General features: G+C 39.9%; 1 protein-coding gene and 1 long non-coding RNA gene across 7 annotated transcripts in view; one reads left to right on the top strand and one right to left on the bottom strand.

The window, feature by feature from the left end:
- LOC121674966 overlaps window positions 1-22030 on the top strand; it is a 104145-nt gene extending 82115 nt beyond the window's left edge. For all 4 annotated transcript variants that reach the window (XR_006019909.1, XR_006019907.1, XR_006019908.1 and 1 more), the window contains one exon: window positions 21533-22030. This is a non-coding gene — a long non-coding RNA (uncharacterized LOC121674966). The remainder of the gene's footprint in view (window positions 1-21532) is intronic.
- RBM46 (RNA binding motif protein 46) overlaps window positions 6305-27636 on the bottom strand; it is a 35278-nt gene continuing 13946 nt past the window's right edge. For 2 of the 3 annotated variants that reach the window (XM_042049868.1, XM_042049867.1), the window contains one exon: window positions 25535-26981. In XM_042049868.1, coding sequence (XP_041905802.1) covers window positions 26956-26981 — 26 coding nt within the window. In that variant the 3' untranslated portion in view covers window positions 25535-26955. Of the gene's footprint in view, window positions 6317-24191; window positions 24195-25534; window positions 26982-27636 lie in introns of those variants that run through there. The other variant, XR_006019905.1, reaches the window with a different exon arrangement.

The following is a 27636-nucleotide window of genomic DNA, read 5'->3' as shown; positions in this document are numbered from 1 at the left end:
TTCAGCAACACTGCAAGATTTTGACATGGCTTTTTGAGTGATCAGTTTATCTTGTAAGAACTTTCAAAGTAAGATCTATTAAATCAGCTACTCCAACTTATTATAGATACTTACCACCTCTTCTTCTGATGAAACACCAAAACAGTTGCACTTTAGAGGAGAAAAAAGGAATTCCAGCAGAAAGAACATGAAAGCAGAAGACAAGCTGTCCTCAGATACAGCCATCTGTGATTGGCACAAAACCTTGGTATTTAGTATATTTAATACAGTTGTATTTTAACTTAGAGCATATATTTATATTTACTTAAACATTAGTAATTTTAAACCATATCTTTTTTTAATCATTATTTAGTATACTTATTTAGCACAAGACACAAAACCTTTGTATTTCTGAGCTACAATGAAAACCATGACACTTTGTTACATATTTCCCATCACAATTAAAGTAAAACATGAGTAACCTTCCTGCAAACTAATGTCAAAGAATCCATCCATCCATCCATCCATCCATCCATCCATCCACAGGTCCCTGCCAGAGTGAGTTAGCCCTTTCACTGGTCTGATGTTACAAATCCATTAAGTGGAAGGGCTCAGATAAACTGAATGACAGGTAGTTATATATAACCTGAAGGGCAAAGAACGGGAACTCCCCACACAGCTGTTTATGACTGGCAACAGTGACTGTAGGAATTCACTGATTCTTACCCTACAGAGCTTTGAGATTCAGAAGAGGGAGAGGAAAAGAGAGTGAGGAGCAGGTTGCATGCCTTGCACACACTGCTGGGTACAAGAGTATACTCAAGTGGTTGCCAGGGAACCATTAGAGTACTGTAGACCCACGTTTTTGCTTGGATTATGATTAGTGTTCACATAAGACCTGTTGCTAAAACAAAGAAAATTATTTGCAGCCAGTGGGAGGCAAAGAAAGGGGCTTGGGCTTTGCCTATACCTTGGACTAAGACTCTAAAGCCCTTTGCTTACTTACAGAATGTCATATTAAAAGGCTTTCTGTAAGACAAGAAATTTGTAAGAGTTAACTTCTGTGGAATTAAAAAATGCTAGAAATAAAATCCTTTTACCAAAGATGGAGACCACTTTTCAATGCAACTCTTGATTAATGACCTGTTTCAATCAAATATTTAGGTCATTCTTGTCTAAACTGCATAAAGATAGGAAAAGACTTATTAAAAGAGCTCTCTGTGTTTCTTGGCAACAGATGGTTTGGTTTGTCAGAGTGAAATGCATTTTCATAGGACCTCTGATGGAGCTTAGCAGGAAGGTGATACACACAAAAGTAATTTGACTTGGCAGTCTGAACTAAAAGGTTGCAGAGTGATGAATTATAACAGTACATATCTATATTTATATAAAATTTATATTATTTGTGTAGTACCTTTTAAAAATAGTAGCACTTCTAGATTTTCCGAAACAGAACCCTAAGAACTTACAGTACCCCTGGAAAGGCAATCCAGTGCTGTACCAAAGTGGTCTACAGGGACTTAGACCTGAAAGGAGTCAACCTTCCCATAGGCTGAAAGATACTCTTGGCTTTTTAATTACCTGAAATTCTGGGACAATACAGGACACAAATGCATGCTTCCTATGTATTTCCTCCTCCCAGTTCTTGAATGAATAAATGGCGAACAATCTTCCAAATGCTACGAACACAAGAGTTCACTGCCCTTCCCATGCTAATGATACGGTAATTGCATGGTGTAGTATGGCAAAGAGCACAACATGTGATCATGGCTATGAACACTGTGTGAGCACAGACACAACCCTACACACGGCCACAGCAGCAAGTCTTTGAAAATGAATCATTAATTATATAATATATACTCCAGATACGTCACTTTCAGGTACTGGAATATAAATATTCAAGTGGCGTTACAAGGCCTTATGATCTCCCACATCTATCAGCGGCTCATTCCAAGAGCACAGGACTTTGAAAGAAATCAAACCTTTCATTATGGAGGGGAACTCAGCACTAGATGGTCCTTGGGTCTCTCCCAGCAATGGACCTTAACAAACAGACATCACACAGTAGGTGGAGAGACAACAGCCAAAACCATGTGTTACACCAGTCTTTCAGATTTTCTAAGTTGTGGCTGGAGATGTTCACCAAATGCAACCTCTGTTGAAGGCTTCCTTTCATCTGACTTTAGGACCTTGCTTTTTAGCTCAGCTAGGCAGTTCTAGCAATAAAAAGCCAAAACCTACAAGCAGCTTCTCTGGTCACTGAAATTTTGGGGTCAGGTCTGTTTTTGAGGTGAATTTGCCTCAGCTGAGTCACTCAAGGGAGGAATTGCCTCCTTGCACACCAGCAAATCTCTTCCTCATAATAATAACTGAGCTGCCAAAGCTTTTTGTAATCTTAAAGCCATCAGCAGGTTTTTCAGAGGAGATGTCAGACCCCCTGGATTCCAGCAAACCCTCCTCTGTAATTTTATCTGTGTGCAAAAAGCACAAGAGTGCAGTCCAGTTGAGGGCTGAGGGCACCACAGTGTGACACACAATGCTGCAATTCCTTGGCAGAGCCCTGGCTTGGGGGATTGATTTTGGACTCCTAAGGCAAACTGAATGCAGAAAAAAAATGCGTTTGGGGTCAATCCAAATGTTTCCCTCATCAATATTTTGAAGGGATTTTCCCCTTCTTAAACACCTTATCTCAGAGGAACTACCACCGTCACTGATGGACTTGGCCACGGCCAGCAGTGGGTCTGTCTTGGAGCTGGCTGCTCCATTGGACATAGGGGTAGCTTCTAGCAGCTTCTCACAGAAGTCACCTCTTTAGCCCCCCCAGCTACCAAAACCTTGTCACACAAACACAACACAGATAAATAAACTTTACATCTGAAACATTTTCACCAAACTTGTGAAAACTAGTCTGACTTGTGCACTAATGCTGATTTTCTATAAACACATTCAAAATTTAAATTTTTAAAGCTTAGGGTTTTTCCACTACATCAGAAAAGATGTTGATGCTTTCTCCCCCAGAGAAACCAAAGTATAATTTGTGTGTTATGTAAATTAATAACAAATTACATAACTAGTAGAAGTAGCTTTATGTTACAGTTTGGGAAGGAAGCAGGAAATACTGATACCTCAGGGGAAATGCAAATAAAAAAATGTAATTAGTCATATTCATTTCTGGCCAAAATATTAGATTTTTTATCTACACACTTATTAAAAGTTTTACTAAGTGACAAAAACTAGCAAAGACTTTCTAGTTGTAACCAGGATATAGCAATAACGATGTTTGCCTGTTGCACATCCTACATGCATTTTCTGAAGTGCTGAGGAAACTTTGTGATGAGTCTCAAGTCAGGTCTCAGGAGATGAAGCAACTTTTGAAAATCCAGGATCCATTCTTGAGCCACTCTGTTCTGCAGCATTACTCTGCTTTGTGATGTCTGATGTGGGTGTGTGATCAACTCACAGCAAGGGAACAGAAGGTCTTTCTTAAAAAAAAGAAAAAGGGAATATTGTTCAAAACCGCCTTTTTTCAGTGAAGATGCACGGCACTCTACAACTGGCTTCTGTTTGTACTCAGTGCCACTCATGGCTTCTCCAAGAATTTAATGTCATCTGAATGTAAGAAACCATTGCAGAAGTAAACCTTGCTGGCCACCACAGAGAGTTTCAGACATCTCCTGCTAGTGATGTACCAAAGTGCAGGTTGGCTCTGCTTCAGAGCTGATCTCCTGCACACCTTTCTGCACTTCTGCAGACTGCAGCCACCAACACAAGCCCATGGTCTGGCTGCACGGAGCACCTGGGACTTTCTTCTTGTGCTGGAAGGTCTTTCAGACACAGTGTAGAGCTACCAAAACCTCTGCAGCCACCAGCAGAGGTGTGACAGTCCTGGACACATGCTGGAGATGTTTCTCAGTCTGTGGGGAGAGCTGGGAGTGTTTGTGGCCGAGCTGGCAAACAGCTTACACTCACAGAATATTTTCAGAGTTAATCTCTTTCTGAATCTGGCACTGATAGATTTCTCAATTTTCATGTATTTTCATGTAGATTAAGACAGTCTTAAGCAACTGTTTTAGTCTGTAACAAATGCCATGAAGATAAACTCCCTGTAGGAATACTGGTTGGTAGGATCTGCCCAGCAAATGATCTTTAGTTTTCCCTTACTCAAAGACTACAGGTCCACTTACCTGCTAAGTCTTCATCAGACCTGGATGGTACCACTTTACAGACTTTTATTTGTTTATAGAAACACATGTTGATACATCTTCCCAGCTTCATTTTTCTTCCTATACTTCTTTCACAGACTTTTTTTCAAACTGAAGCAAATGCACTGAATGCAAAGGCAACCTGTGTAATTGTAATTACTATATTTAGTTATACTATGAAAAAATACACACTTTCAGTGTTTTCATCAATATTAAAAACATACATATGTTTTGCTATTGGAAAGAAGTCAAATATGAATATATTCATGGTGTACTTCAGGGCTAAACATCAAAATGTCTAAGACTAGTCCAGGCATTCAGAAACTGATGCATTATTTCATCTTTATTTTTCAGAAATAAAAACCCAGCCTTAATAAATGCAAAATAATGAGTGCCCCTCCAGAATTTCTTGAAAAGTTCTTGAATAGAATAATCAGATTGAATTTATCTGTTTGAAGAAAGTAAAATTCCCCCCATGTGAGCAGAAGCTAAGGGGGGTTTTCAGTCAGTATTATAGAATTTCCAAACTACCAAGAACTGGTATCCTTACTAAATAACTCTCCAGTTTTTCCATGAACTTAGACCAAAATCCACAGTTAATAGTCACTCTTTCCCCAACCCATACCTCTGGGCAGCAGTACTAAAATGTACTAATTTGAGCTAACTGCTACAGGATTTCATGAAGAAAAGTTATTTTTTCCCTTCTTTTGGCGGGCTATTTTAAGGTGTCAATTCAAATTTTTGGCACTACATCAATCTTTCTGCAGAAAAGCTGTTTCTATTCTCCACAGGGCTGTTAAATGTAGAAGTAATACACTTCATTCTCCACAAATTGTAATTTTTCCATTGTCCTATTACTATAATTTTCCACCATGCTCTTGACAGCCTTCTTGGCTCTGCCTTACCAGAAGAAAGGGGTTTATTCATTTGTTTAGTCTTGATAACTTTTTCACCACAAAGCAGGTGGCAGCCTTTGGTACACACAGCTTGCTTTGCAGCACAAAAGAGAAGAGCAGTAGCTGTGGCTGCACTGTGAACACATCTATAGTTCACAGCTCTATAAATCATGGGAAGAATAAATCTAATAACTGCAGCAATTATAATGACAGCAATGATGTGTGCAGTGACATTTTACAACGCAGGAAGGTTTTCAGACCAACCTCAACTCCAAGCATCCCTGTGTGATAAAAAATTCCCCTGGATGGTCCCTGTCTGAAATGTCCTATGAGGATGAATAAAGACCCATACTTTTTTTCACAAAGGCTGCCATCTTACTGCAACAAATCCCTCTATCAGCATGTCTCTCTGGAAAATAAAGTGTTGCTAAATGGCATTCACACTTCATAAGCTCAGAAAACTGAGACTGTTAAGTATGCACCAATATAAAGCAATTCACTAGGAAAATGCACAATGCAACAAATCTGTTCTCCCAATTTTAGATGCTCCATCTCTCCTTAGTGCCTTACTCCAAGGTCTAAACTGCAGTGGTACTTCAGGTAGTCCCATTTGGAGCAAGGCGCTCAGGGAAAGTGAAGACTGCTGACCTGAGCTGCACAGGATTCAGGCTGTGTCCAGCAATATTTCCTCTGCAGCACAAGTCATTCTTATTGTGTCAGCTCAGGACATTGGGAAAGCAGAATATTTAGAAATGGGATATCATGTCCAACTTACCATCATAATTGTTTGGGAGGAGAGAGACAACTGCTGTGCTTTTTCTGCTTAGCCAGGAATGAACCTGCCATTTCGGATTTTAAAACTAATTAATCATGGCTCCAATCAGTTTTGATCACTAAGCAAGTCTTTCATTCCATTCCATCCTTTGTATAGCTTTATTAAAAGCAAGAGTCAGATTTTTAAGATCTGTTGGTTGGATGTTTGGTTTTGAGAGCTATTGTCTTCCAGAAACAGCTGTTTCAGAGGTCAACGTGTGCTGGCAAAGGCGAGCACAGCAAAACTCCCAGGCAGTGAACTGCAGCATCTGCCCTGGGGAGGTGGCTGCTCTCCTCATGGAGCACGAGATCATTCTATCATTGTTTCATTCAGCTTTCCAGTCTTAGAGAAAGCTTCAAGTTGCTGACTTAAAAGAGGGGATCCCTTGCCAGAAAGCATTGAGAGAGATTACAGGAGAGACTGGACTCTCAGCAAGGCAGCTTGAAGGATATTTGCTGAACTTCCTACAATCGCAGCTAGTCTTGTGCTAGGAGAAGGTTTTAATGTGTTTTCTTGCCCCTGCACATGCACAGGATTCAGAGCAGCTGGCAGGTTTAAACACTTACCATTCCTTTCCTGCTGCACCAACAGTTTTTGCCATCTGTATGTTAATAGCCTTAGCTTTATAACATTCAGTGTTATAATTGTCTCTGGGAGCTGAAAGATGACTGAAACATAAGCGTTTATAAAATGAGCATTTTCCAAGTCACTGTGCCATGAAAGAGTCACTTCAGTTCACTGGGGGAAAAAAAGATACCAGTTCAGAACTCCAGGTGAACTCGAAAACGAAGGAGAAAAGAAGATCATACAATTAGGTTGCAAATGTCTCATTCTGTTCTGTTGAATCAGTGCTTCAGTGGGACAAACGGCTCAAAACTGTGCTAGAAAGCCCCAGAAGAAACCCAAATCCACTCCAGACTCAGTTTATACCCATACTAAGCCTGACAAGAGCTTGCCTGAGCAATTAGTGCAGGTGCCTATTAAGCAGGTGGCAGCCTTGTAGGTCCTGCAACGGTGAAAGCCTGTTAGCCTACCTTGAACACCAGGTGTCAGTGGAAATAGCTGCATGGAGAGGCCAACAGCTCCACACAGACTCGCAGGGTGAATGGAAATACTTAAGTTCACCTCATTTGCAGCATGGCACAGCTGAGTTCAAGTCAGTCCTCAACTCTTGAAGCCTTGAAATAACCATGCAAAATTGTAGGGTAGTTATTAACACTGCTGGGAGAAGTAATGCTGTCAGAACCTCTCAACAGGTTCATCTGTTCTTTTCTTGATCTTCTTCTTGCTTTGAGAAGGCTGATGATAAACAGAGGATGATACTCTTTTGCCTACTGAGAGACCCTGTGTATTGAAGCTGCAACTCAATCATCTGGGAAGCTTTTCAGAAATCTTCAGCACTGCAGCAAAATTTAGCGTGGATTAGCTTCCAGCTGGGAAAATAATAGGTAGAAGTTTTGTGTCTTTATGCATGGGAGAACAAGTACATGGATATTTATATACAAAATGGTATCAATTTCTTCTCTGTGTATAAATAATTGATGATAACTTGATGTAGGGGAAGGTGGTAATGATTTTGAAACTCAGGCCTGTACCTGCAACATTGTATGCCTAAATCTTTTTGCCTCATACATATATTTAGCCTTACTCCTTCAACCCAGAAGAGCAGAGAAATGACTACACTGAGCCTTCTTATCTGAAAATTTATTTCTAGGTTGCTGCAGCATTTGTAGCACCTAAAGTTAGAAAGAGAAACAAAAGCTTGGTGTTTAAATTCCATAGCGTGTTACAGTCTGTTTAAATCACTGCAGATCAAAACCCTATGTAGCCACTGCAAATTATGCTGGAAATGAGCAAAACCTGTGATTGTCTTGCTCAGAAATTTAAAGTGATGCCAGTAATAGTTTCACAGTGTTTTGGCTCAAGCTGAGTATGCTTAAAACGAAATTATGCACCTGGTACTGTTACAGCTCAGGCCCAGCAGCCCCCTTGCACAGAGCCCTTTTGGGAATTCTGCGATAATCTCAGGAGTGTGCTCCTTTTCCCAAAGAAAAAGAGCACTATGCCAGGTTCTCAGCACCAAAAGAAAATTTAGTTCCCTGAGTGCTCTGCAGGACAAGCTACCCATTTCTGTCAGCTGGGGCTTGGGCAGGTCAGGACTGGGGCAGGGATCTGACAGGAATAACAGCTTACAGCTGAGCAAGGGGGTAGGCAGGACCCTGCACTGAGCTGTTGTGTTCCTCAAGGAAAAGAAGCCACAGCAGTGCATTTTCTTATTGCACTTCGGGATTTATGATGGATGTGCACTTTTGAAAGCTCTGTCAGGTAAGGGAATACCATTTTTATGTGACTTTTTTTTCTGAGGTAGCTTTGGCATTCCTTGAAGTATGCTAGTGTACTTTAAGCATCCTTGGTTCTTGCAAGGACTGGGTACAAGGACTGGTGCTCTAGCTCTTCCCTGTATTGTGTACCAGCAGGTTAGTTCTCACAGCCAATGCCAGTGAAGAGTATTTTAACCAATGTTCTGGTCCATGATGTGGATAAAGTGGGGGTTAAATTCTGGCTGCAGAAATCTTGTTGGAGAAGGTGAAAAAAACAACTTATTTGTAGCTGAATGGTTTGAGCACAAAGTACTGGTTGTTTACTTGCTATGTAAACTGAGAAATATGAATGCCTAAGCTCTGCTTATTTTTTCTTTCATGTTTGTAATTTTTTAGTGGTTTTCCCAAGCTATTATTCTTGCACCTGACAGGTTGTACTCTACTGTGGGAGGATTAAGTCTGAAATGTTGTCCCAGAATGTCCCTCTCTGTCAACATCTAGGGTTTTTTCAGTAGGTGCAGAAAACTTCACTGTTGGGAAGGAGACAAAATGGTCCACCCTAATTTTTTTTCTAACTGAGGGAAAAGGAAGTGCCTATGCAAAGGGTGTATGGGGGTAGGGGGAAAGTTAGGAGTGAAAAAAAAAATCATATTTACATTCTGGGATGAGGAAATGAATGATATTCCCCAACACTCCAGTTGATAGTACCACAGTGGTAGCTGATTAGAAGAGGAAGCATTTATGTTAATGATCTTATTTTGTGATTCAATTTCTTTCAACTTCTACCATCTGTTTTAAAATCCATGTTTCTGTTAGGACGCTAATAAGTACACGTTGTTTAATGCTGCATGCTAGTCACCAGTAGCTCTCTCTGATTTAAATTAAAACTGTATTTTGCCTCAATCTGGTCTGCTAGATCTGGTTCCCATTGGAATTACAGTTTCTGAGAAATGGTGGAGAGCGAAAGATTTACAGCAAGATATGTTTGCATGTCTCTTCTGCTTTATTTGGAAACAGTCTATCTAAAATGAGGCTTAACTTTGTGATGTTTGGAATTGTGTTTTGGGCCAGGGGACTCATTTACAGTAGGCCAGTGTCTGGTTTTCTTCATAAGCTGCTGCATGGCAGTTTTCATGATTAAAAGTGGCACTGTTTAGGCATTTCCTTCAGCTAATAAGTGAAAATTTATCTGGTTATAACCAAACACAAGTCTTCCAAAATGGGAAGTTAATTTGTTGGTGAATGTGAAGCTTCTTCCCAAGCAAGGAAGGAAGTCAGTGGTTTTGAGCAGTTTTATGAAACTCTTATCAAAGAGGTGATGGTGAATGCTTTGCATTCAGGTTTTGTACAAAACTTTTAAAACCTAAGACCTTCAATGGCTATGGCACAAAACTAGCATGATGGTGGAAGTTTTCAGCAACATCACACTCCCTCCCTCAAACCTGAGATTTAACTTTTCACTTAAGACTTTTCTGCAATGAAAGAGCTTGTGCGAATGTGTGTGTGAAGCATTTATTTATGTGCAGCTGTTCAAACTGATGGCACAGAATAGGCAGGGAAGAGGAGCAAATGTGGGGTCCTCAGCTCAGTCACGCAACAGAAATAGAAATTTTTTTTTCTGATAGCCATGTGAGTTGCCATCTCTTTCCTCTCGAGCCTGTAAGAAGCTAAGAACACAGTCAAATGCTCAATTTGGCTGGTTCCTGCAGATCTCTGACTCACCTCTGCTAAAATTAGCTAATCTTCATTTGTAACTTGTTGATCAGTAAACACAGTTAAAAAACCTAGAAGACCAATCAACATCAAGGGAAGGTGGTGATTTTTTTTTTTTTTCTTGAAGGAAAACTTGAAAATTTGTGCCATTTACTGGTACCTCTGATAGTGTCACAAGATGGACTGTGGATGAGCAAGCTGCAGTATTTTTTATTTCTCCCTGGTGTCACCTCAGCCTCACTGCTGCTGGGTGATATGTGAAAACATATAAACCCTAAGCAGGGGTTTTTGATGCAGGTTTGAATCCCAGGAGACAGTACCTTTGTTTTATAGCAGGTGCTGGCCAGTGTAAAAATGTAAAAGTTAACATTAAACTTGCAGTTTAAACTCTTAGTGACAGACATAATCATTATTAGTTTAACCAAATTTAACAAACTTCAATAAATACATATTTTTAAATTTGAGGTCTTTCAATTAGTTGTTTTCATGTGAAGCCTTTCTCTCTTTGAAGGTGATTATTGATATAATAGTTTTCGCATCTGAAATAACAGCTGCACTAGCCAGGAGAGTTATAGCCAGTTTTCTGCTATAGAAAAATAGACACGTCTTCCCAAAACTGTGGATTATTTTTCCTAAGTGACCCTTAAGTCAATTTTAACTTAGTTCAGTTCATAGTTGGACATTAATACTAAGCAGCTGAAGAAGATCCCTGGATTTGCATTTTTATGTCTTTTTTAGTACCAAAAAAATTCATCATGACGAAGTTCATTTTGAATGTAGTAACAGAACTTAATCAGAAATAACTGTCTTTAATTCTTAATATTAGAAATCATATACAAGTCTTACATCTTAAAAAAAACTCATTTGCAAAGAGGATTAGATGAGATCTTCCAATTCTCATTCCATTTCATCTGCTTTACTACTAAACTATAAATACTCATTTGAATTATGTCACACTCACCATGCCCCTGATCCCAAGAAATGCTGAGTGTCTGGGCCCATGTGGACTACCACTGATGTCCTGCTCCAGCATCACTCCTGCTTTCTGAGCTGCCTGCTTTAGCCAGAGCTCTTCTGCCCTCTCTTGTTTTTTATATAACCTCATATTGGTTATATGCAGTAAGTGTTTCTTCTGAGCTGGCCTCCAGGACATTGCAGCTCTTTTGATGTTTGTGCTGGAAAAGGATGCCACAGCTGCAGCAGATTTCACAGGGCGTCAAACCTGTGGGGGCAGGCCTGCACTTAGGTTTCTACTTTGTGTATTCACTCAGGCCTTACATGTGTGCAACTAATTCTGTGTTTCAGGAAGCATTCCTGTGTTTCAGGAGGCATTGTATAACATGAAGGGAGATAAAAGATAAAAATTGCAGGTGTTTGTGTCCTGCTGGCGGTCATGGGTGGGGGAGGAGAGAACACTCACATGCACAGAAAAATCTGGGATTTCAACACCAGTACTGAGTGAGTCACGCAATGTAACCACAGCTAAAATTTGTCCACTTGAGGTGTCACCAGCCCCCACCATTTGAGAATATAGAATGTTGGGGAAACTGATGAGAACTCTGCTTTGGCATGTGTCATAGTCAGTTTTCCTGAGCCTGGCAGGAGTAGGCTCTGAGCCACATGTGGCACCTTTGGAGCAGCAGGATGCCCTGGGGTCTTCTGACTGTACAAACACAGGGACACAACCAGTCACAGAGTGGGGAAACCAAGGAAGTCATGAAGGAAAGAAGCAGCTGGAAGCTGTTTGCACTGAAGAACAGCTCAGCTGATGTACCATTACCCCCAGTCTCCTACGGAGGTTTTACCTAAGAAAGTGGGAGCCATTGCTTGAGATGAGATGGACAGCACTGCTGGAGAAGGTCTGGGGGAGGCCAACTGCTCGTTCTTGGAAACAGACTGGAGGGAGTCATAGGCTTGGTAAGTTGGAAGCAGTGCCCTTGCTGACTGAGGCAGGTTGAGCCCGGGAACTTCCCTGTGCTTGTGTGTCTCTGCTGCTACATTTGACAGATAGCTCTGCTCAGACAACTTGTAAAGACAAACAGAAACAGTCTTGGAAAGGTGGGAGGCAAACTAAATGGATGAAAAATACCCAGCGAGTCCTGTGTTCATCAAACCATGCACTTACTGCAGTACTACAAACTTCTGAGGCACCTCAAATCGCACTAAAATAATATACAGCATGCTTGAAAAAATTTTCTTCTTCTTCTGGTTTTTGAGATGCCCTGAGAGTTCCCCTGAGGCATATTTACAAGTTTCCTTTGTAACTAGCCTAGTAAGAAAACATTACTTAATTGGTTAGAGAGGGGTTTTTTTAGCTGCAGCAGCCAAAGCTCAAAGTAAACCCCATGACAAAAAGTTTCAACATCTTGATAAAAGCTGGTGGTGTTGGGGTTTTAATCAATTATGTATGTATTAGGAAATAACAAGGTTAGCCCTTTCTTTTAGTAAAGGGGGGAGGGGGCAAGATTACTGCCTGTGAACTTCAGTGAATAGACAGCTATGTAACTGTCTCAGGAAGAGCACAGAGGAGTAAAACTGGCCGTAATTAAACCCTGGTTGGAAAATGTGAGAAAGTACCAACTCAGAAGAGAAGCTCTGGGAAAAACCCTCATCATAGTAACTGAGCAGTGGTGGTCAGCAAGAGGAAGGTGGCTTGGCTCATGGAGGGAACAGAACTGGGCGCTTCACATCTTTCATGAGGAACATTTTTAGAGGTTTCCTGGTCTTCCTAAAAAGAGAAACCTCTACTGTGGCAGCTCTCTGGTGGTGCTTGTTTGAAAAGAGCAAAGAGCTGCTAAATCAAGTCCAAAATATTTCAGCTGTCTCATTTTATCTCCATAGTAAGAGACTGAAATTTTCTTTGAGATGCAAACCAATAGTGATCTATACAGTACCTAATTATGTATCTAATAAAATACATAATTATATTTGTTCGATTGAGCCTTTTGTCAGCATGCTGAGATGCTGATCAGGCATGATTTCAGGAGATGCAAAAAAGACTGAAGAAAAATAATTCTAACCTGTTTAATTCTAGCCTGTGGCTCGGCTGTTGTTCTGTGTTTAAATCATTAAACACCTCAAAGACTTATTTTTTTCTGGTCACATCAAACAGATATTCTTTGATATAGCTCATGAAAGAAGAAACTGGATTTCAGCTATGCCCTCTAAATGAAGACTTGTACAATCATTTCCTACAAATTACAGTGTAGTAAATGCAATTAATATTGTCATGTGACTCAGAAGTGACCTTTTCCAGTCTTCAGCAAACAGGCTTGCTCTCACAAATGTACTGCTCTTAAAAGCTAATGCGTGTGCTGGACATATTAAATTGAAAAATATAATCTGCTTTTGCCTCACCCCAAGCTGCCACCAAGCTATAACAAGTTATTAAAAAAAATGGTGCAAGTCTTTGAGCCTTCAGGATTCAGGTGTACTGCTTGCTGGTGTGTCAACCTCTTGCGGGGACACCCTTGCAGCTCTTTACACTACGTCCTCCACTGGAAACTTCCACACATACACCAGCACTACAGTGTCGCCAGCTCTGCTGCCCCCGGAGCAGCTAGCTAGGGATGCAATTTATACCTTTTGGATACATTAGGAGGAGTACACAAATGTGATTTTATATGGTGCCTTGATCTTAAACACCGTGAGACTCATTTTAATTCAAGCCAGATTAAGGTTAAAGCACAAAAAAATATTTTATTTATTAAACTCCTACAGTTTACGGAGGTTTTTGAAGATGCAGGACAGAAAGTAAAGGAAACCACATGCAGTCAAGATGTCACATGAGACAATCTTTAAAAGGTTTCTCTTCCCACAGCCCAGTGAGAAGCAGACTTATTCCACATGCATTGCCAAGACTCCTGCTGTGCTGAACGTCCTTTGTCCTTGGGAAGTATCCTGAACGGAGAGCCAAGGGGTGCCTGATGGTTTCCCCTCCCTGTAATTTGTGGCTTGAACTGACGAGAAGGATGCAAGAAAATCCTTCAATCTCACACCTTCCTGCTTCTGCAAATGTTTTACTTCCAAACTTCGTTACCTTCTGAAAATGCTGGTGATGCTGATCATGGCCAGCTATTGCCATCTTCCATCTGGATAACCAATGGATTTTATTTGGCCTTTCTTCTGTGTTTGGTTTTTCTTCTGTGTGTCCTCATTCAAGCTAGGTGGGACCTCTGAAGATCTGTAGTCCAACCCTTGCTCCAACATGACCAACATCTAAGTCAAATCAGGCACTAGGGATCTTGTCCAGGGGAGTTTTGAGAATCTGCAAGGATAGATTCAACATGCTCCCCATGCATCCTCTTGCAATGCTTAACCACCTTCACTGGAGGGAAGGGGAAAGAAAGGTTAATTGGAATTTCTCTTGCTCCTCCTATGACCATTGCTTCTTGTTTTCACTGTGTACCTCTGATGAACCTTCCATCCAGCTCTCCCCATCCTAGTGCTGGTGGCAGCCAGCCACCTCAGGCTGAGCATGCCCAGCTCCCTCTGTGGCTCCTCGTGCCTGGAGTGCTCCAGCACTCAACCATCACAGTAGCTCCCCACTGAGTCCCCTCTCTTCTCTGTGCATGCACAGACAGAGTGCTGCAGCTACCCAGCAGGATAGCTGGTCTCCCAGTTTATGGTGGAATCCTTTCCCCCACATGCTGAATCCATTTTTTGCATGACCCACATTTTCCTTAGCTGCATCCTACACTGCTGTGTAGGCAAGATTAGTGTCTACGTCTTGCTGAGGATGGACTTGACAGTAGAGAAGTACTTTGGAGTGGTGCTGGGGTGATTTGGGATGAGTGAGCTCTTCCATCCTCTTGTGGCATTCTATGTGTAAATAATATGCATTTGACATAGCATTCTTGTATACACCGGCTGGGATGATGTTCCCTCAGTAGATCAAAAGGCTGTGACTTCATGTCTTTCCTAATGTAGCCAAAATTTGACAAGTTATTGCTGAAGATGCATACTATTTATAGTTTTACTTATTGCCTTACTATTTAGTTCTGAACTCATGGTGACTACTGACAAAAATAACACTGCATTTTTAAATACTCTCCAGTAGGCTTCTCCTAATTTTTTTTTATGGGAATTTTAAAACAGTTGCTTCTTTCCTTTTCAGGAGGAGCAAAAAACCACCAAAGAACATATTTCTAATCCAATACCTCTTAAAAAAAAAAATAATAAAATTTCAACATTGAAATATCAGCTTACTGAAGTCAATAGCAGCAATCTTCTTGCTGAGCTTTTTTTACACTCCTTTTCCACTAAAGGAAGAAGGTTGAATCAGTCAGAAATGTGAGTATGTTGCCTGTGGGGAATTCAGTTTAATTCAGTGAAATCCTTCCCTGAGACAGAATAATGTCTTCCCTCCTCTTTCGAACCCATTTGTTAACCTATTTCAATTGCATACATGATCTCAGATTATGCAAGTGTGGTATCAGAGAAACACCTCCACAGTGGCAATATTACTTAGACTGTAGGATGCTTCCCTGTCCCATGGGTGTCACCACAGGGTGAATCCATCAGGATCTTTTCCAATTCCCTTAATGAGTTAGGGGGAAGTGAATGGAGGTAGAGAAATACCACAGGATGGACCCTGCCACAGCAAGCAATCTTACTCCTCTTTCCTTGCCGCTTCCATCTCATGAGTAAACTCCTCCATGCTGTAGCAGTGACCGTCTTCTTCCACAACTGGACGGACTTCAAGCCTGAGGAGAGGAGACTGAGAACTGGGGAAAGGAAAGGAGGTAGGGGTAGGCTTTGTCCCTCAGTGTACAACAGCTTGGATAAGTCTTTGGTAATCTATCTACAGCAGACTACACATGCAGAAGGGGAGGTAAATTATTAGGGGAACAGAGCTACAACTCGCCAAGATTACTTACACCTAAAGGCTGAATTGGTACTATCTGTGCTAAAACCTATCAATCAAATCCTTTTGGCTCGGGTAAGTATTCCTGATGAAATTTGAGGGGCAAGAGACACAGGAGATGGTGTTCCTGCTGTAGGGCTATCCCTTGGGAACGGCTTCCCTCCCCTGACTAGCACAAGCTGGCACTCTGAGCACAGTGGTGCCCTGCCCAGCACCCAGGTGTGCCTCATTTTTCACATCCCAGGCTACTGCAACCTTATAGTTCATCTGTCTGAGCCAATTAAGTCTGATATTTAGAATGGGGTTTTTTGTTTGTTTTCTTGGTCAGATGAATCTCTTAGCCAAAGAGTTAGAATTGTTACTTTTCATATTCATCTTTTAAAAGTTCATTTTCTGTGCCTATGTGTTGAGACCCCGGTTCAAAGTAACAGCAGTGTAATGAGTTGCTCCTGCTGGAGAGAAGCCAGGGGAGCTAGTCAAAATGTAGTGAGAACAGATAGAATCTGGCTGTCTTGGTGCCTTGAAAGGCAGTCTTAATTTCTTTTAAAACTGAAAGTTACCAAATCCCTACCTTTTGAGCATTCATTGTACAGTTGTGGGGTTTTGCATATTTACAGTCCTTTATTGTCCCTGGGGTTCCCACTAAGGCAGGCATTTCCATGGAGCTGCCCTTAGATGCCTTGGGGACCTGGCAATGGCAGCATCCACAGACCCTGCTCAGGAGGGCAGCACCCTTCTCTGTGTCCTGGGTTTCATCTGTGTAGGTCAGGATATTGCTGGCTCTGTTCTGCCCCTCAGCTTTCTCCACTAAACTTGCCTTCAACAGGAAAAAAAAAAAAAATAAGAAATCTTCAAGCCAAGCCTTGCTTCTTTGCCCTTTGCCTGGATATTTCAGGGTATGGAAATATAAGCATCTGTCTGAGGTTTATTAGGTGTGCACATTTTTCAAAAGCAGATGTTAAACATTTGACATTGAGTTTTGGCTCTGGAGGTGCTCTACCAAATGCAGGCTCTGATCCATCACAGATGAACAAAGCCATGGCAGACTTGAGACTGATTTTGTTGTCCTTTAGAGTTAGTGAATGATAGATGTTCACTTGCAAAAACTGATGAATTAGTTGCAGAACAGAGGCTCTGTTCAGTGAAAATCTATTCTGAAATGTTATCGCAGTGAGTGTCTTTGATTATGATAGTACTTTGTGAAAAGACAAGATTATAAAATAGGCTCACATTCACATGAGAGTCCATTTCTTGAAAGCCACTAGAATCATTCACTTAGTATCAGGTATTGCAAAGTTGGAGATAAAAGTAGCCAACATTAAAAAAAAGAGACTATCTTCCATTTCATAAAGCTGTATGTTAATTGAAAAATTAGAGCTTTCATTGTCTCCCTAATTTAAATTACCTTTTGTCATCCTGTCATCATTGGCTGATACGAGTAATGACTGTTACAGATTGCTCTCAGTCTGGTACCTTGCACGTACAAGGATTCATTATGATACCATGTTTCATCTCTCCCATAACTGCTGCTTTTAGTGCTATCACTGAGCTCAGCTACCTTCAAAGCCTAGCTTCAGCCACTGATTTTTTTTCCCATGATTTCCATCAGGATTTAGTTTGACAGGGATAGTGTGGTCATATCAGAAATTCAGTTTTATGGTAACAAGGTTTTGAAAGCTGTGCTGATTGAAAAAACTAGAAGATGAGCTTTTCCCTTGTCAGGCTTGCACTCACATTCTTCCCAGTTCAGCACAAGTCCACACATGGTGTGAAACTTCTAGTTCCAAAAAAAGCCCAGTAGAAATTTCTGGAAGAACCTAACACAGAAGTCAGAAGAAAGCCTGTTTCTTGGGGATTTTTTCCCATATTATAGGATAATTACTCAAGGATAGGATCTGATTCAAATAGGACTTGATTAAGAACTGGCTTTAATGTTTTGATGGGATATCTAAGAAATCACTGCCTTTGTTTTGATCTCCAAAATTTTGATGTGTATCTACTAGAAAAAACAGTTGTAGAATTCTCTTTTTCCCTTACTAAATTAGTGCTTATGCAAATATTCATGTTTAGCTTCATAATCTTTTCTCAAACAGTTGTCCCTCTAGAACTACCACCCTTTTGACACTTTTCTCCAAGCTATATGTGAATGTCTTTGTTTTGGATAATTTTTCCTCAGAGGTAATATTTTCATATTTTCAGGTCAAGGCATCATGTTACTGTCTGTCCTGCAATCTTAAATTTTTCTCAGTGATGACTGGAACATTTCCAGGTCAAGGGCAATTTGTAGCCCTAATAATGCATTTCTTTTCTGATTTAGGTCAGGATTTTAGATATGTGTTGCAAATAAATGTACCAAATATTTATTTCTAGTTTGGGTTGGTGTTTGCTTTAAACCTTGTTTACAACCCTTTTGGTTCTCCACTGCTAACTTAGCAGAACAATTACAGAGGCTGATCTATCTTGAAGGCTGGCAAGGGCTTTGCAGGCCCTCTGTTATCTCTTTCAGCAGGGGATCTGGAATTATCCCAACTCTTTGACATTCTGTCTTTCCTGCAGTCAGATATTTGAAACCTCTCTCTCCCTTTCTCTGAACTCCGTGGTGCATCAAGGACTGTCCTTAACCAGGTCCAGGTAGTCTAATGCCTCTGGGCATCAGGAAGCATCAGGCACATCCAAGAAGACTGGAAGCTAAAAAGGAAGGAAAATGCAGAGGCACAGAGGCAAAAAGAAGCATGTTTTAATGTGTATTGAATTCTCAATTTGTACATTAAAAATAAAATCCAACTCTGACTAATTGGACATAATGCAGGAATGTATGTGAAATAGCATGGAGATAGAGAGTGCTGCTGCTCTCACCTGGGCTAAGCAAGAGACTGGCAGAGGTGTTCACACTGTGGTGGGGACATCTCAGGCAGGAGAAACTCTGCAGGGTGGAAGGGAATTCTTCATTGAAGGAAGGGAAATCACCATTAATCCTCCCCTCTTCCATAACCAAGGAAGATCTTGCCCTACTGTCCCAGCCCTGCATCTACTTTTGAAAAACTTCAATTTACTTACAGGCTGATTCTACAGGAACAAAGTTCAGAACATAAAACTAAATGGCCATTTCTTTCTGTAAAAAATTCTTTAAAGTTTGACAGTCCTCCATCAAGTTGGTTCTCCGGAGAAGGGATTTCTGTTGTGCAGCAAGAGCTTTTTGGTGAGAGCGGCTAACCTGAACACTGTGGAAAACTGGGTGTGTCCTGGGTTAGGGAATGCAACCTGGGACTGTTAGCAGTGAACTGGACTTGCACGGTCTGCATCTTTCTGCTCAAAATCTCACTTCAGAAAGCTGTTCTTCACTTTGGGGATTTTTACCCAACATACCTCTGCCACCTGGAGACCAATTTAACAACGAACTTTCATATACTTCCTCTGTTCTTTGATTCTAACTCCTTGAAATCCCCTACTTCATTTTCAGTAGAGATTTTGGCTGCCTTCGACCTGAGTTTGTTTTTATGTTCCTCCATTCAGCTCTTGTATCTTCCAGAACAGGCCAGATAAATTGAAAGCTCATCAGGTGCTTAATCAATTGTGTTTTCACACTTAAAATGATTCTACATACACTGTAACTGCCACAGTACCTGTTTATAACATACACTAATACAAAATAAATGCAAAGATCACGTGGGACCATTTTTCCACTTGCCAAAGAATTAGAGAAGTGGTAGATGCCTTAAACTCTCCATTTGTAAAACAACATCTGTAAAAGATTACTCACCATGAAAAGAACTAGATTACATCTGATGTTTTGCAGAAATTTGTAAGCTTCCAACAGCACTCTGTTGCAGGCTCTCAAGGATATGAAAAAACAAGTGGCAGACACAGCAGAACTGGCAGGAGCCCATGTGCTAGTGATGCTGAATTCATATTCAAAGTGATATTCTGGTACCTTATCTCAAAAGCACCCTTAAAGATGGACATAGTCTGTTTGAAATAGTCTGGAAACACATGAGAGAATATTTTGGTGCAAAACAGTGTAACTAAGAGAAGTTGGCACTGATTTAAGTAAAAGAATCAGAATAAATATGCTTGAGGACTGTGCTTGGATTTGAATTTCTTTTTAAAGAAAAAAGCGTCAGTTGACAAGGAAAAGCTATCAAATAGTTTTCACTTAAATACAGTAGTAGACTGAAGCCTATTGTGAAAGAATAATTAGTGATCAAGGTCAGGCTGGATGGGGTGCTGAGAAACCTCATAGAATTGAAGATGTTCCTGCTCATTTGCAGGGCAGGGTGGACTAGACAACCTTTGAAAGGTCCCTTCTGACCCAAAATATTCAATTAATCTCTGACACAGAAAAATATTTGAGGGGGAAGAAATGTCAAGAAAGGCCCACAAAATTATGAAGTAGCAATCGGGAGAGGAGAATTTAGAGAAAGCCAGTTTGAGATTCAGCCTGGTGAACTGTCTTGGAAATTAGGCCAAAAAGAGAAAACATGCAACACAGTGAAAAAGCTGATTATAGCTCAATTTCAGAAGCTGTAATATATCCAAGTCTTATCTACACTGACTTAGATTGTTTGGGTAGGATATTCTCATTTATAGTAAAACATAATGCTTATCCTAGCATTATGAATCCTAATAATCCAGCAAGTTTTCAAAAGTTATGAAATAGTTATCCATGTAATGCAATTAAAAATGCTTACTGCTACTCTAGATCTTTATCCCTACTCTTCTCCTTTTCTCTGCAATTCCCTCCCATGCAACAGTAATTAAACTGCTTTTTTATTTTTTTAGATGAACTGTTAAACTCCCAAGAATATGAGTATATTTCATTCAAAGTGGAATTTTAAAAATGTTTCCCAAAAATCATTCATTAAGTTTTTAACACTATACTGACAAGAAGTTTCCTCGAGTTACATTGGTTGTCCTCTTCAGGCTGCTAGTACATCTATTTTTCCTTTGTTAGATGCCTCTCCTATCTCTTCTGACTCCTGTTTGACAAACAGTACACTAGGATTTGAACACATAAAATAGAAATCTTTTCACTCTGGCTGGCAAATTAAAAAAAAAAAAAAAAAAAGGCGTTTTAAACTACTGCTGGTTAGCTTGCAATAACGAGGCTGTTAAAGCCTTGGGGGGTGTCTGCACTGAAGACTTTCACTATCCAGAATTTTCTGACATCTCCCTGTCTCTGAAAACTTAAAGAAGTTTATGAAAACTTAAAGAAGAATAGCTTACAAAAAATGAAGTCATACCTATACAGGAGAGTAACTTCTTTTCATTACGAAATACTGGTATATCATGGAGTTGAAATGGATTTAACAAGCACAAATTCAGTATGAAATGGAACAACTTACTCTTCTGGCAAAGAATTCTAGGGTAAGAGAGAAAAATTCAGCAGACTCTCTACTGCAGCAGGAATCTTGCCAGCCTTACACCAGCCCTAAAAGCAGCTATGCCTGCTTGACTTTGTCAGGGTTTGTAATATGGGTGAAGAAAACTGGAAGGTGAGCTTCCCAAAGACTGTAGCATTAACCCATTAGCCAGCTGTGTACAGACACATTTGAGAGTTCACTAAATGCCTGCCCTAACTGGTACAATATGCACTACATCTCCCTTACCCCTAGCATTAGAAGAGCCTAAATAAGAATTGTTTACACAAATGACAATATCTGAGCTCTAAAAGAATTTCTCTTCTGCATTAGGATGAAAATATTTCATATTCTTAGATGTTTTTAATACACATATTTGTCCAGATGACTTTCTCAGGCAGCCAGACGTACAGTCCTGTGAATGTCTGTATCCACATTTACCCTGAACTCGCCAGTGAGAGCATCTGGCTTCATTCCTCTCAGAAGCCCGAGACCAGTGTTTCCACCAGCAGCTCAGCCCCTGAGGTCCTGTAAGTTGGAGGCCACATCCCTCCTTCAGAGTCATATCAAAATCAGGGCAGCAAGCTCTGCTAACACCCAGCTCTCCCCAGTTCAGCTGTGACGCAGGACCAGCTTGTGAAGTCTGTTGCACAGGTTCACCGGAGCTAAATAGAGTTGAACTCCACCTGCTTCATAGCTTGCTGGAGTCCCCATAGTGTAATTCAGAGTTATTCACTAGTTACTTTTCTAATATTAAAGTGTCACACGTGGTGGTGAAAAGAAAAGCAGGAAAATACAGCTGATAGCTATTACCAGTATGTAGAGCTGCTGGTACTAACAGGTGGCTTAGAAAATTTCTTAAGCTTAAAGCATGAGTGGATATTAAGAGCTTAGGAAATACCCAGTGTATTTCTATATTGGAGAAATCAAGTATTTTTGCTGTGTTGTGTCTGTTTAAAGTTAGGACACCCTGATCCAATTTATGTTCCAAGATTCAACTCCTTGTGGGCTTTGATGCCTTTCTGGAAGTGGTGTTTTCATCAGCTGTTACTGGGCTTGCTCCAAGGCCGTATGTGAAATGGGGTGATGTGTTTGGAGTGCTGGACAAACTGGGTGAGGTGACTGTTTCCTCTGGCCTTAATCCACCACTTCCATAGCTTAAATTCTTGATTAGGATGAATGGATAAAATAAATATGATTTCAAGGTAGCTGAAAACTTGATGGGTTTTTTAAGGAAAAATGTGTAGTGGAAGTTTTATCAAATATTATGCCTTAGTGTTAAAGTTCAAGTAGTTTGTCTCATGAATGTTGCTTTAGATAGCAGAGGTGAGCTTTTGGAGGATGGGGCATTGCCTTTTTTACATTTTTGTCTAGTTTAAAGAAAAAAACAAATCCTTTCATCAGTGTTCCTATGATCGTTGTTTTCACCCTAAGACTTTGAAAGCTGCTTACCACCCCTCCATAGAAAACTAGTGCTACAAACCAGCTCTTAACCATTTTCTCACCTACCTCTATCCCTGGCATAAAACCAGCACATTAAAAACCAAACATTTTTGATTCCATGAACAATTTGACCTTCAGTTTTCTACAAGAAGAGGTACCTGGAATTTGTCACTTACACCTTTTTGTATGATCCTCCAACTCTGTGTCATCCTGGAGGGATCCTGAGTTTGTTTGCTGTTTTTGACTTGCACCCAAGCTCTTCTTTGCTATTGAACTTTCTGAAGCATCTCCCCCTCACTCAGGACTACTTAATTCCTGGAAGACTGATTGTAATAGCTTCCTGCCTTCAGCCCAGATACACCTTCCCAAGGGGATGCTATTCTTCCTTAATTACGCTGAAGTTGCCGATGTTAAATTAAGTACCTACAAACAACACTGGGATACTTATCACTTAAGAAAAAATAAAAAAGGGAGAGTAGGGCAGACTCAAAGGTCTCTTCCTTCACGTGTCTGAATCCAACCTCCTACTCTTCCCTAGGAATATGTTGCAAATACTAAATTCTGCCTGTGAAAAACTACTGGGAAATGGGAAGAATTGTTCTTCCCCTCCCTTGCTGTCGAATCTGAAGAGCAGAGCAAGTGAGACATCACAATTTGGGACAGAAAGGCCCGGCTGCTGAAGGGACCAGTATTTGCATGAATTTGTTTCTCATACACTAGTGAATACTTCCCTCTGCAGGAAGCTTTAAGCTGATAGCAGCCACAACCTCTGGCAGCGTAGAAAAAAATGCTCGAAGCTTGAAGTGGGATCTCTAGGAAGATATTTGTGTTCTTCTAACTCTTGAAATTTCACCCACCTTCAAGCAGTATGCAAAATTTTCTTTCCATTCCCATGAGCAGCTATTTGCATTCTAGAATCCTAAAAATTCCACCTTATTTGACAGTGGTTGCATTGTTAAATGCTTCTCCATGGTAGTTTGCAGCATCTGTGTCTTTGGAAAAGGCCTGCCCTATCTGGGTCCCACATGCCTGCTGCCATTCCTGCTACCAGGCATCATCCTGGTGGAGTGAGCGCTGCTTTCATGCCAGCATGGGTTTGTTTCCTGAGGAGGTTAAAGGTGTTAGTTATTTTATTACTGATGCAGTCTGTGATGAAGTCATTTTAATCCTGTCTCTTAAAGTTTAGCCACAGACAACTTGGAACAATTTCTAGCCCGGAGGGCTCCTTGCTAGCATAGTGAACAACTGAGTGGTAGAGAAAGGAGCTCTAAATGACTGCTTTAAGCCTTCCCTTTTCCTGGCTGTTTGGGGCCTATCCAGGCTCTAATTGCAGCAAAGCTGTGTTTAAGACTGCTTGATCATTACCTGTTTTCTTTCCTCTAGCTGTCCACTAAGCTGGACACGAAATGGTGCGAAGAGATGGTAAACGGATCATTCTTTGTACACAGCAACTGCTGTCAAGAAATTTGCTGAGAGGACTTGGAACAACTGACTTCCTGGGGATTGTTTTTACCTCAAGAGTGTGCATTAACCCAGTATCTTCCAGGTGACTTGCTCTTTACTACTGTTTCATAGTTAAAAAAAATTTTCATTAATTTACTAACTCTTGTTCATGTTGTTCTATAGGATGCTAACTTTGGGTGACAAGTAGTCTTGGTTCCCCCATCACAATTTGCTGTTGCTTTCCCACGAAAAATCATGGCAGTAATAATAATAATATTAGAGGGAGGAGGGGGGAAAAAAGGTAAATAGATGAAAAAAAGTAACTGTAAGAATAAGGACCTCCTTTTCTTATTTAGGGCAAGTTTTTGATGCAGTGGGTCTAGCTCAAAGTAACAAAACCAAATTACTTTTTACCTTATGCAAAAGTAATGAGTAAAAAAAAAGGCAACACCATGTTCTGTCACAACATTTTTAGTAGAAATACATGGTGGTTTGTTTTCCAAAGGTTAATAAGCTCCAGTGAGAGTTTTATAAGCATGAAAAATATGCTTGCAATTTTGCACACTGATTAGAGATTTCTAATGATGTGTTCTAAATAAACTTCAAAAAGCCTGAATTACAGCAACTGAGGGCTACTGCTGCTTCAGCTGCTTATTCCTTACAGCACTGTTCTTAGCTGCAGAACAAAGACCAATTCTGCCTGAGGGTTGTATTTGGCTGACATCAACCTAGTACTCATTACACTCAAATGCTTGACAATGGTTTAGTACTATCACACAGGTTGGGAATACTGAAAATAATTGCCAAGACACATGCTCATGTTAATAATGATTAGATTTTCTAGTTTGTAGCAAAGCTGGGGGGTGTTTTTGCCTCAAAGACAGGAGGGACAGTTGGAAATCTGAAGAAGGATGTTACAAACCTGAAAAATGCAATCCCCTGGCTTTCCAGTACCTCCTTTTGTTCACAGCTCTTCTTCTGCTATTCATTGTAATATTACGCAATCTTTGTGCACCTTAGCCCACAGCTCCCTTAAGTAGCTAACAATGTGGATTTTACCTTTGCAGAAATGCAAAAACCTGAGTCTTCATCAAGACACTTAAAAAATAAAATTAAGCTTATTTCAGCAGTCTGTAGACTGGAATTCTCAGGCTGCCAGGAAAACACTTTTAAATTACCAACCCTGTATCTTATCAGCATTATACTCTATCATTCTATCTCAAACACCAGTTTTTGTCTTGGCCTTAGGAACCACTCAGTTTAAACATGGATTAAACAAGTTCCCTGTTCCCTTTCCTCATGAGTTTTGTAGGAAATCCTAACCTTTTAACAACTTTCACATGCGACAGAAGCTATGAGCCAACCTGCTGTTTAAGAATTACTTTTCTTTTTTCAAGCGTTCACCCAGCCACTTAATCACCTTCCTTTTGTTCAGCAAAGCATTGCAGCCTCTGGCCAAAGCCTGTTACTAGAGAAAGCAAAGTGAATCCTGCAAAGGAAGTTTGTGAAGGTACCACGTCTAAAATAATGATTTATTTTCTTTTACAGACACCAAATATGAACAGCATAAATTTAATATAAATGGTAATTCACGTACAGAAGTCAAACACATTATTTCAACGTTCGAAATTGCAACGTTTAGAAGAATTATTATGTAGCTAATATCAAATGCAAAAAAAATGAAACTGCTACAACTGCACCTAAATTAACAGCAAAAAGGACAATTTAATATGGTGATGAAATACACTGAACCAAAATACATAGTGGACCAACACAGTTGATTGCTTTTAAGAAAAATTATTCAACTTGAAATCTTTCCATTGCATTGTTTTCTGTCTACATAATATTCCTTTCTGACAAACAATTTTCAGATACAACAGGTTACAAACAATACTTGCATAGGTGAGGCCCTTAGACATTTTAACCACTTGGCCCACTCCTTGTCAAAGAACTGAAACTATGTATAAAATCCAAAAATAAGAATGGTCTACTGTATTAGTTTCAGATTTTTAAAAAGGTAAAGAAAAGTTGTTATTCTTTTGTCATTCAATAAATAAAGCACTTGACTGAGAAATGCCAAATAGTCACAAGAAAAATAAAGATGGCTCACTCAAAATGAATTACATATATCTGATTTTTAAAATCAAAAACTATTTTCAGTTTAATGCTAAACAATGTTTTTTAAGAAGAACATGGTCTGATTATAAAGTGAGCAAGCTGCTGTTCCACACGGCTACCCAAGGCAAGCACAAGTGCTGGTTTCATCATCTCCAAGAATTAACTAAGATATTGAACCTCAATGTTATGACTACAGCAATGTAGCCTGATGGTACACTGAAATAAAGTCCTTCAAAATACAAGTTTTCCATTGATGTAATGCTATATCCTAAGTAAAGATTTTATTGGACATGTTCTTCCTACAAAATTTTGCATCAAGTTAATGGAAGCAAACTGGAGGGATGGTATTTAAGCTTCATATTATGCATGTTTATGTATGAAAAGGCAGAGTTGACAGAATAGTGTTTATTGTTTTGTTGGTGGGTTTTTTTAACATTTGTTTAAGATTTATTACATACAATAGAAGCTGTAAAAATTCTGTGCGAGAATACAAGAGTAGGAATTGTGGCAAATAGTCTATACAACAGTAATTTATATTTAGTGTTGAAACAATTACAGGTAATAAAAATCTTTTAAACAAATTATGTTTTAAAACCCAAATTTAATCAAACTAACCAAAACAATTTAACATTCAATTTCACTAATCTTTAAATTGAAATGCTTAATACACACACTTCGAAGAATTATTCATTGATAAACACGGAATGTGAATTTCCAATAATTATGTATCAGTGGGGTGTTCTTTTTCCTTTCATGACAAGATCCAAAGCAAAAAATTCCAAACTTCTCTTCTTCAGGGAAATTCAAATCAAGTAGGGTGTGCAGTTGGCTGCAGAAAGAGAGGGGGAGGGGGATGAAAGAGACTTTGATTTCAGCAAACATACTGAATTATCCGTTTCAACATGGACTTAACTATTAAGGAACTTAAGATAATGGTGTAACAAAAGCATTCACAGTCTTATGCCAATGCTCATTCTTCCCTTTCCTCTGCAGCACTAACTCAAAATAATTAAGAAACTGTTTAGTCAGCTGTTCAAGGAGTTTTTTTTCCTAAGACCCTTATACTTCTAAGAAACCCCATTCTTCAGTACTGAACACATTTTCTCATCCTTTATATATATATATATATACACACAGACACACACTGAACTTCATCATAATAGCCCTTTGTTTCACCTTCACTGAATGCAAAATATTAATGCAGACAACTCTTAAGTGCATATTAGATCACTGTTCTGAGCCATATTAGCTACATGTATCATACACATCACAGCAGCATAATTCATATTGCATATTTAACACTTTAAATCAGAGTCTGCACTCAACTATGCACCAAGTTCTGCCTGATGTACACTGCATAAACAAAACCCAACTTCACTGTGATCATCAGTGGAGTAGAAAAAACTGTGCTGAATTATATCCTGTTGTGAAGTGACTGACTCTACTGAAGGCAGACAAGTTATTTCACAGATAAATATAGTCCA

This window comes from Corvus kubaryi, unplaced genomic scaffold (genome assembly GCF_017639235.1).
Source record: "Corvus kubaryi isolate FWS band 111438036 unplaced genomic scaffold, C.kubaryi_AGA036_p1.0 71, whole genome shotgun sequence".
Classification (NCBI taxonomy): Eukaryota; Metazoa; Chordata; class Aves; order Passeriformes; family Corvidae; genus Corvus; species Corvus kubaryi.
This window is presented reverse-complemented; position numbering and strand designations above follow the sequence as displayed.